This window comes from Gossypium hirsutum, chromosome D11, assembly GCF_007990345.1.
Source record: "Gossypium hirsutum isolate 1008001.06 chromosome D11, Gossypium_hirsutum_v2.1, whole genome shotgun sequence".
NCBI classification, from domain to species: domain Eukaryota; kingdom Viridiplantae; phylum Streptophyta; class Magnoliopsida; order Malvales; family Malvaceae; genus Gossypium; species Gossypium hirsutum.
In genome coordinates, this window is record NC_053447.1 from 61,385,214 (window position 1) to 61,396,226 (window position 11,013).

The window sequence follows — 11,013 nt, forward strand, 5'->3', positions numbered from 1 at the left end:
AAACTTAATGTGATTACTAGAGAAAAAATGACAATATTTATTAAGAAACATTTATTTTAATATTTTTAGTGTTTTTGATGTATTATATTTTTAAAATTTTTTATATAATTTTTTTAATACATGTGAGTTGGGTTGAGTCCAAGTTTTAGCATTTTTGTTAGGGTCAAACTTAGTCAAAAGACTCATTTTCCGAGTCGAGTCAGGTCCTAACCTATCAATCAGGCCTAGAATTTTGTTAGGATCTGACCCATGGACAACTCTAAATGAAATTGGTCTATGACTCTGATTGAGTAATAATCGAGTCTAAAATGTTTTACGTCAAGACTTAAATTCAATTTTGTCCGACGACTTTATAATATAAAATCTTTTACTTAATTTACTTTATAATTAAATTTAAAGAGGAATGCCCATGCCAATCGCGCTAAGACTCAATCGACAATTTAAATAAATTTTTACACTTTAATAGTTTGTTTTATGTGATTTTAATAAGTTTGATATTTGTGTCACGAACATATACCATTTCACGTTATCATATATTTTAATTATTTTACATTATTTTATTATATCTTAAATTATTCTGAAGTTCATATAATTTATTATAGTAATTAAAATTTAATTTTAAATTTATTTAATTAAATTATACCATTACATTTTTTATAAATTGATATTGAAAACTGTGTTAGAGTATCAGATGAACTAATATAACTTAGACACGTTGTTAAATTGAGCTTTCAGATTTAACAAAATTAATGAGATTTAAACATTTCATTTAATGACAAGACTTGAAAAGAGTCAAGAGTGAGATCCAATTTTCCAAACACAACAGGCCAATTGCCAAAAAATACATCCTTTTAAAACTACCTTACGACACCTCCTTCTCACTCAGAAATCTGATCTCTCAGATCAAATCTAAATTACCTGCAAAACTAACAACAAAAGATCAGAAATGGCGACGATGGCGAGGACAAACACTGGCCTCGCCTACCCCGACCGCTTTTACGCCGCCGCTTCTTACGCTGGATTCGGCGGATCTCCCAATTCTGCCAACAAAGACGTCGCCTCCAAGTTCTCCAACGAAGTTGCTTTGATCCTCTATGCCTTATACCAGCAGGTCATTCCACCGTTCTCATTCCTGATTCCTCACTTCATCTTTGTTCTTTTTTTGATCGGATCTTGCCTAATTTCTAGCAATGTCCCGTCTATCTTATTTCAGCTGAGGATTTCGCATGTTAGATTGATTATTTTTTATGTTTTGTATGTTGTTGTTCTGGACTTTTGAAGTGTAATTTAGGAAGATCTGGATTTACACTGATTTTATGGCAATTCGAATTTTGCTCTCTCGAATGATCGAATAAGTACTTTTAATTTATCATTTGAATTAGGAACCTCGTGTTTCATTACGATACTAACTTTCCGCATTATTATGTGATTTACAGGCTACTGTAGGTCCTTGTAATGTTCCGAAACCGAGTCCATGGAGTCCTGTAGAGCAAGGGAAATGGAAAAGGTCCGCAAGCTCATTCGCTGCTGTGTGCTACCTTTCTGGTGCTTCTTGTTGTTTGCATTCTAACTGGGATAATTTCTTATATGTGTTTGCATTTTGGCTATTATAGTGTGCTTTGGTATGCTTAGAGTGGTAGTGTTGCGATCTATTTGCTTAAAAACAACATTGATGATAATACTGTTAATTCATTGAGATCTGAAAGGGTAGGCCACAAATTGGCGTCAATTAGACATGACACTTGGATTTTTTAGTTGTCATAATATATTTGACATTGCAGCACTGTTCTGCATAGCTCATATTGCTCAATTCTTGTGGAAAAAGTTTTGCTAGTTTGTATTATCTAGTCTAGATTGGTCCAACTTTCTGTTGGCCATGTGTGCATGCTTTTCATGTATATGTAACACAAGGATTTAGATGCTTTTTATCATTTATACAGCTGGCAGCAGCTTGGAAACATGGTTTCTGCAGAAGCTATGCGTCTTTTTGTGAAAATATTGGAGGTATGAGCCAATAACACTTTCTGGTTTAGTTGTATATTTATAGGAGTCCATTCAGCTTGATATTATTGGATTCTATTTTACTCCTTGTTCTTTGATTTCTTGTTCAGGAAGAAGATCCAGGATGGTATTCAAGGACATCTAACTCTGTTGAGTCTGTTAGGGACGTGCAAATGAATGTAAGTAAGCTGTTATTTTCTTAGTTTTGGTTATGTGATTTTACATTTCCCATGTTTTATTAATTTCACCGTTTGGGTTGGGCGATTACCAATCCAATGGCATCTAACTCTGTTCCTGAGCTTGTTCTCAACTTTTGAAGAAGTTGGCACTTGGCATTTACATTGTTGTTATATCCTTCTCTACTTAAAATTGGAATGAGAGAAGCCAAGTTGCTTTTGGCAGGTGCTTGCATTTAGGCTTATTGTTTCCTGTACTCACGTTTTCCTTGTCAACTTGTTGGCATGTTCATAGCACAATTCGAATGGTGAGCCTATTATTGAGAATGGGAATTCTTTTGCTGAGACAAAGACCATTTCTGCTGAAAATGGAAGCCTGATGGAAGCTCAGGACAAAGATATCGTATTAGAAGGTCTCGGTCCGGTTGTTGTGTATGATCAATGGGTTTCGCCTCCAATAAAGGGTCAACGCCCTAAAGCCCGATATGAGGTATTGGCATCTTTATCATTTAAAATTCAGTCCTCTTTTCTTCTTCTTGCCTTTTTTCCTTATCAACAAAATTTCACTCTTATTTGTTAGCATGGAGCCGCAGTTGTTCAAGACAAGATGTATATATATGGTGGAAACCACAATGGTCGTTACCTAAGTGACCTTAATGTAAGTAAATCATCTGCTTCAACATGCAATAGACATGCTTTATGCCATTAATTATTTTTGTAATATCCTAAATTCCTAATAATTCTGTTTATTTTTGGTTTTGGACCTGGAATGAAATATTACTAAATTGTAATTCTCACTTTCCAGGCCATTGCTCGTAATTCTAATATAATAGCATAGTCGCATATCAATACAACCATACATGATAGGTTTCCCCCTAATATGAAGATTGATACAGGTTCTAGATTTGAGAAGTTGGACTTGGTCAAAAGTTGAAGCTAGTATTGAATCTAAGTCAGAGGAATCACCGTCTCCAGTAAATATAGCCCCATGTGCTGGTCATTCATTGGTTAGTAGAAAACCGAGTTTCCTTTGATTTTTCAAAAACAAAGTTCTCTAATGATAAAGTGTACATTTCTTTAGAATCTGTTTGCTTAAAGTTCTTGTATTCTTGCTGCTTATCCTTCTGCAGTTATAATCATTTAACCTTCTCTCTCTCTCTCTATATATATATATATATATCCCATCTATTTTTCCTCATAGATCCCTTGGGAGAACAAGCTTCTGTCAATTGCTGGCCACACAAAGGATCCTTCTGAAACCATCCAGAGTACTTGCTTCTGCCCCTTATATCTACAATTTGAGGATTCAACTATTCTTTCTTGTTTCTTTTGATGTCTTATTCTATTGTTCTGTATTTTTATGGCAGTTAAGGCATTTGATCTGCAAACTGGTACTTGGTCAATATTGAAGACTTATGGCAAAGCACCGGTATCTGTTCTTTTTCTTAACTACCTCTCTTTTAGCAGGTTCCTGGTAGTTGCAGCTAGTGGCTGGTGGGATTAGCCTTTCTTGCTCGGTTGAATATGATATCTAAAAAACTGAAATCCAAATGCTTAGCAGTGTCAATTGCTGGTCAGTGCTTTGCTGAAATTTTATCAGCATATCAGTACTGTTGAACAAAGGCTGTAAATAGAACTTGTGAAGCAAAAATGTTGATTGCATATGTGTGCTTATATAAACTTGTGGTAGTGTCCTTATTTTTTGCGAATTTTTCTTTCCCAATATGTGTCTGATTTTCCTTGCAGGTCTCTCGTGGAGGTCAATCTGTGACCCTTGTTGGATCAACCTTAGTTATATTTGGTGGACAGGATGCAAAGCGAACACTTTTGAATGATCTACATATACTTGACCTAGAAACCATGACCTGGGATGATTTTGATGCTGTGTAAGATTATGTTTTTGGCAATTTTACTCATGCACTATCCCTTCACACCTGTTTTTGGATGTTTGAATTCTTTTGTTAAAAATGTGCAAATGGTTCTTATATAGCCTTTAGCATTGAGATTGTAATAGAACTGACATTTGCTGCTTTCCAAATCTCAAAAGCTGGCTTTGAACTAGGGGTTTCATTGCACAGCACAATCGGCCTGATCCACTTAATTTTGACCCAATTAAGGTTCACTTATCATACCGTCTAAGAATCTGATGTCTGAATCTTAATTTGGTTCATGACATTACCTTGTGGTCATTCGTAATCAGGTCTATTTCATTTCAGTTGAGAACTTAATATTTAAATTTCAAAGAAAAAAAAGTTCTATGAAACTGATTTGAAGTTGTCATCCAAAATTATTGTACTTGCTTGAGTTCTAATGTTCTAGCATTAGAGTTGAGCTTAGTTTCTATAATATTAGTATAAATCTAACCTGTTTTCAAGTGAGCTGTGTACCTTTATGAAGTTAAATCCCACATGATATAATCCTTATATTGCATTTTTACTTTGGGTTGTCTTTTATACGCAATTATTTATAGATTGGAAGAGTGTCATTTCGAAATTTATATTACTTAATAACTCTTAATATTTGTTTATCTTCATTGTCATGCAGGGGGGTACCTCCATCACCTCGATCTGATCATGCTGCTGCGGTACATGCAGAGCGGTACCTTCTTATTTTTGGTGGGGGTTCGCATGCAACATGCTTCAATGATTTGCATGTCCTAGATTTGCAAGCTGTAAGACAAGTACTCTTCACTGTTTTGCATGTGATTGAGAAATTTGTATATTTATCTTTTATGTATTTGGATTTGTAGATGGAATGGTCAAGGCCCACACAACAAGGTGAGATACCATCTCCCAGGGCTGGTCATACAGGTGTGACTGTTGGGGAGAACTGGTTTATTGTCGGCGGTGGAGACAATAAAAGCGGTAAATGTCTCACTTGAAAATGAAATAGAAGATTATTACTGTTCTTTAGATGACATTTCCAGTACATATTTAGTTTTAGCAATTATTAAACTGTCAAGTGTCTCTGTCTCATGTGAAGATAAGAAAAAGCTTAGTTAGATTTGTTGATTGCATGGTAAAGCTTTTTTAATTTCTGCTCCTCAATCTTCATTGTTTGTCGTATTCTCATCTTGCAGGTGCATCAGAAACTGTTGTCCTTAACATGTCAACTCTTGTTTGGTCAGTTGTCACATCAGTTGAAGGACGTGTTCCTCTTGCTAGTGAGGTATTTTATATTTTACAAATGCTTGTAGCCTGTAAAATGCTACACATGTGGTAAATCTCTGCTGGAACTTTTCATCATCTGTATATTGCTTCTCTGCAATAGGGATGTAATATTTTATGAAGTCAAGGACAAAAGCTTCTCTTTTTTTCATTTATTTTGCTGTATGTAATGCATGTGGTAACATTAAATGATATTAATCTTTAAACATCTGGTTTCAATGATGGAATTGCAAAATTTCTTTCTAATTGTCTCTTATTGTAGGGTTTAAGTCTGGTTGTGGGCTCCATTTCTGGTGAAGATATACTTGTATCTTTTGGAGGGTATAATGGGCGTTACAACAATGAGGTAGAACAGTTTAGGTACTTTATGCACAACTTGGTCACTTTTATTCTATTTGATCATGTTTTCTTTTTTGTCGTCAGGTTAATGTTCTCAAGCCAAGTCACAAGTCGACTTTGCAATCAAAGATAATGGAAGCCCCTGTTCCTGATAGTGTTTCTGCTGTGCAAAATGCGACAAATCCTACCAGAGATTTGGAATCTGACTTTGAAGTTGGTCAAGAAGGAAAAATACGAGAAATTGTTATGGATAACACTGACTCAGAGCACATGGTATGTAATATTTTGATAGTGTATTTGACACTCAATTCCACATATATCTCCAATGCCTTTGCATATCTGATATAGTGGATCTAGTATACTTCAAAACATTCATAAGCAACATCAGAAATTTTCTTTTTTCTTCGATAGAACTCCTATCATGTCATTACGTTGCAAACTTATAGCAAATAGCTGGTTTATTTACAATTTATATACTCTTTTATTCTACATACTAACTTTTTTGACCATTTATAATTTAAGAAGTAAGAAGTATTGAAGTTTAAAGGGGTTCAGATCATATTACTGTATTGTCAATTTATCTTCTCCACTTAAAGTTTAGAGTATATGCAGAAATCCAAAGGTGAGGAGACTAGTGAGCTCATTATAGCAACACTAAAGGCAGAGAAGGAAGAACTAGAATCATCACTCAACAAGGATAAATTGCAGTCTCTCCAGCTGAAGGAAGAACTAACCCAAGCTGAGACTCGAAACACGGATCTGTACAAGGTAGTTTTTGATGTGTGTGATGGCTGGTCATGTAGTTCTTTCACTGTTTCTTTTGTAAGTTTGGAGACAGTGATGTATATTAGCTTAAGACAATTTTCTCTCACTAAATTCCATTTTGCATTTTAGGAGCTCCAATCCATACGTGGTCAACTTGCTGCCGAGCAGTCGAGATGTTTCAAATTAGAGGTATATAAACATTTAAATCCAGAGAACTATGCCAATGCTTACGGTATACTTTTGTCTGGTGCTTTAAAGTGAGAACTTAAAAGCAGTTAAGTTTCACAAGTAAATCATGGCGCATTTGCTCAACCTTGTTGATAGTATGAATTTATTTTCTTCATACGACCACTAGTATGCCTCCAAAGCACTGACCTTTGGTCGTTGTAGGATAAAAGCCACTGATTGTCTTATATTACTCAGGTTGATGTTGCCGAGCTGCGACAGAAGCTTCAGACTATGGAAACACTACAAAAGGAACTCGAACTCCTGCAACGACAAAAAGCTGCATCCGAACAAGCTTCCTTGAATGCAAAGCAAAGGCAAGGGTCAGGTGGTGTATGGGGTTGGCTTGCAGGAAGCCCTCCACAAAACGCTGATGATGCCTGAAAAGCCGAATTAAACAGTAATTTCTACATTTATTCAAATTGATCAAATTTTAGTGAAATACATACATTTTTCTAGTTAATCAAAGTTCTTTCTATGATGGGAATAAGATATCTAGTTTTGCCCAAATGACCCATTGGGGGTTTTTTTGCATGAATACATGTCTCCATAGATTCTAGTTTCAGTTTTATATATAGTTTTCACATATTGCTGTGGATGCAATACTTTTTCTTTTAGTCGAGGGTTGTATCAGAATTTGTATTCAAAGTATACGTTGGTTGAGTGAATATAGGTTTGCGGGCAAACTTTGCGAGGATGGTTCTTTTGATGTAATATTGAATTTCAGAAAAAAAAAAAAAAACTATGATGGTTGGTAATTGATATTTTTATGTGTTTATTATATTTGATTTGTTGATAGGGGTGTGCATTTGGTCGGTCGAGTCTCGGTCCTGATTTTTAGTTTTTTTAAAGATTTAATTATTTATAAAATAAGAAATACTGTTTGTATCGCAATGCATTTGTGGAAATTTGATCTTGGATTAAATTAATTAATTAATGGGGTTGGATTAATTTATAGTTGGATAATTAATTGGGAAGTTTAATTGAGTTAGGTTATTTATTAAAATTAATTAATTTGACTATTTTATATTTAGTGATTTAATTTTTTTATTTAGATTTATTTAATTGTATTTAATTCTATTTGGGTAATATACTTGGTTTTATATTTGGGTTGGTTACATGGTTTATATACGGACAATTGGGCACGTATTTAAATATCGGATTAACTATGGATATTGATTGGATTGAGTTTAATGCTTACTCAATTTATTTAGTTTAGATATTTAAAATCTAAAAAATTAAATTATTTCAATTGATTTAATTCAATTTTAAGATATTCTTCCGTTTAAATTTACAAATAACTTTATTTATGACGCCATTTGATGAGTGGCTTAATCGTTAAGTAGAAACAGATTGCTTCTATCTTCTCATCGAAGTATGTTACCTTTACAAATACACGTCTAGTACGCGTTACTCGCAAAACGAAATTTGTAATACTTCCTACCCGTATTCGTCGTCGAAATAGAGTATGAGGTATTATCAGATTTTATTGAATAAATTTTTCGCAAAATCCTAATTTTTTTTTGAACTCAATATAACTCCTTTATAAATATATAATCTTCCCTGCAATTTTAAACCGAGACCAATCGAGCACAACCAATCCATTTCAATATATTTTCAAGATAGATTTAACATATTCATAAGATAACCTCATCACATACCAAAACCAAAATTTGTTAGCCATACCAATGGCTAACCATATATTCATTTCACATTAACATTTACTTTACTAGCATATATATGCCATTAATTTCCAAAATAAAGTTTCTTTATATACCGAGATCTTGAGGTTGATAGTGTGATACGTCTCTAATCGAATCCGACCTCCGAGCTCTTTACACTACGAAACAGGGGAAAAAGAAACAGAGTAAGCACTTTGTGCTTAGTAAGCTCATGTAACAAGAATTATACTTACCTAATATTTTCAATACAATGCAATAAACATTCATACACCCATTCAATACATTATTCCCCTATCATGCACAAACTCAACATTCAAATTAGTCCAATAATTTTCATGTATCAATAATATATACCATGATTGATGAGCTCATCAATTCCATGATTTGCATTCCCTTGTTATTTTTCCATATTTATTCCGTTGAACTATTCGGAATTTCGATGGATTTTCAGGGGTACACCTAAGTGTACAAATCCAGGTCCGTTAATTCATATTCATGTGCGCACATTTCCATTTCAGAGAGCACACTCCCGCAAACCTCATCCTTACAGCGGAATTACCAGTCCAGGCTAAATCCCCTGCAACGACAATTATTCTAATGAGCTTGGATCTGAATTACCAGTCCAAGCTAAATTCAGACCCTAATTCAAATTACCCGGCCGGGCTAAATCCATTTTCCACATATTCTTTGGGAGGGCTATATCAGGATAGGACCACCCGTCCGGGCTAGATCCTTTTTACCGTCAATTCCTTTTCAAAGATCCATCGAATTTTCCTTCAATTCAACCGGGATTTCTTCCCCTTTTTATCAAATATATCAATGTTTCATCAATTTTCATACAATGAACATTCAAATCATATTCACATCAATAACAAACATTTCAGGCATTTAAGAATATAATTCAAGTTACACGAACTTACCTTGATACTTGTTCGTAAACAAAAATCTACTAATCCCGAACTTTTTCTTTTCCTCGATCTAGCTTCATATTTGAATTTTCTGGATCTAAATAAATAAATTTAATCATTAATCTAATACATTTCATGTTCATATGTAACATTCTTTATAATTCCATTACTATTTATAGTACATTCAAAGCTGTCTCATTGAGTCATAGTCACTAAATTATTTATATCTTGAGCTACGAAACTCCAAATTAAGATCCGTTAATTTTCCCCGAAACTAGACTCACATATCTTCTTACCATAAAATTTTAAGAATTTTTGGTTTATCAAATAAATATAGTTTATTCTTTAAACTTTCCCCTATTTTACTGTTCGACAGTTCCGACCCCTCTTCACTAAAAATTAATTATCTCATTGTACAGAATTCGGATGATGTTCTCGTTTGTTTATTTTGAAAATATACTCATTAAGGATTTTAAACATATAAATTTAAGCCCTTAATTATTTTTCTCCAATTTTTGATGATTTTCCAAAGTCAGAACAGAGGAAACCGAATTCATTCTGACATTGTCTCACAAAATCTATTATATCTCATGATTTACGATTCCATTGCTTACACCGTTTCTTTTATAAGAAACTAGACTCAATAAGCTTAATTTCATTCATTCTCTAATTCGATCTCTACAAATTTTTGTGATTTTTCAAAGTTAGACTACTGCTGCTGTCCAAAACTGTTTTAGCGCATGATGTTAATTACCATTTTTCCCCTAAGCTTTCAATAAATGATAATTTCATCCCTGCTCAATTAACCTCTCAATTGAGCTTATTTTTCTCAATTAACACTTTATTCTATTACTTTAAACTACTTTATAACCTTTGGAAATCAAAATTTTAGCACTAGACTTTAATTCCAAACTTTTTCACAATTAGGTCGTACAAATCAATTTCTATTAAAATTACCTAATAAAATCATCTCATAAACAAATTAAAGCTTCAATTGCATGCTAAATCATCATATACTTCCAGAACATATTCATAGCAACTTTCAATTTCCTTCATAAAATCTAAAACTAATGAATTCAACAAGTAGACCTAGTTGTAAAAGTCACAAAAACACAAAAATTTCAAGAAATAATCAAGAATTGAACTTACTTGCAGTAAGAATATGAAAAACCAGCTTAATGAAATCTTCTATGGTGTTTTTTTGCTGATGAGAATGCAGAAAAATAAAGAGAAATCTAGATAATTCCACTTTAGTCCTAACTTTTAAAGTAAATTTTGCAATATTCCAATTTTACCCTTAATTCTCCTGATTTTTCTCAGCTTATGCCGCCCAAAATATCTCCTTTTGGGCCTATTTTCAATTTATGTCCCTCCTCATTTAACAATTGAGCTATTTAATCCTTCTATTAACTTTTACATCCTTTTCAATTTAGTCCTTTTCACTTAATTGACTAACCAAACATTAAAATTTTCTAACGAAATTTTAATACTATATTACTAAAATTTCATAAATATTTATAAAAATATTTTTGACTCAGTTTTACGAGATTAAGATCTCGATACCTTGTTTTTACCCAATTTCTTCAATAATTTCTTTTTCTAACTAACCACTAAATCAGTAAAATTCTTCTATCTATATTTTCATACAATTTTCCTATCATATCAATATTCATGCAAAAATATTAAAATAAATCTATATTTAAATCGGATTTGTGACTACGAAACCACTGTTCCGATAACCTTAAATTTA

At 33.2% G+C, this 11,013-nt stretch overlaps 1 protein-coding gene across 1 annotated transcript; it reads left to right on the top strand.

Moving 5' to 3' along the window:
* Positions 1–739: 739 nt before the first annotated feature.
* Positions 740–7,437, top strand: LOC107927284 (acyl-CoA-binding domain-containing protein 4). The gene is made up of 18 exons (XM_016858345.2): positions 740–1,111; positions 1,437–1,507; positions 1,941–2,004; positions 2,112–2,180; positions 2,473–2,667; positions 2,758–2,835; positions 3,074–3,184; positions 3,379–3,445; positions 3,545–3,606; positions 3,924–4,063; positions 4,722–4,848; positions 4,927–5,041; positions 5,257–5,345; positions 5,607–5,690; positions 5,768–5,956; positions 6,296–6,451; positions 6,578–6,637; positions 6,872–7,437. The coding sequence occupies exons 1-18, from the start codon at positions 947–949 to the stop codon at positions 7,055–7,057; spliced, it is 2,028 nt and encodes a 675-aa protein (XP_016713834.2). The 5' UTR covers positions 740–946; the 3' UTR covers positions 7,058–7,437.
* The last annotated feature ends 3,576 nt before the right edge of the window (positions 7,438–11,013 follow it).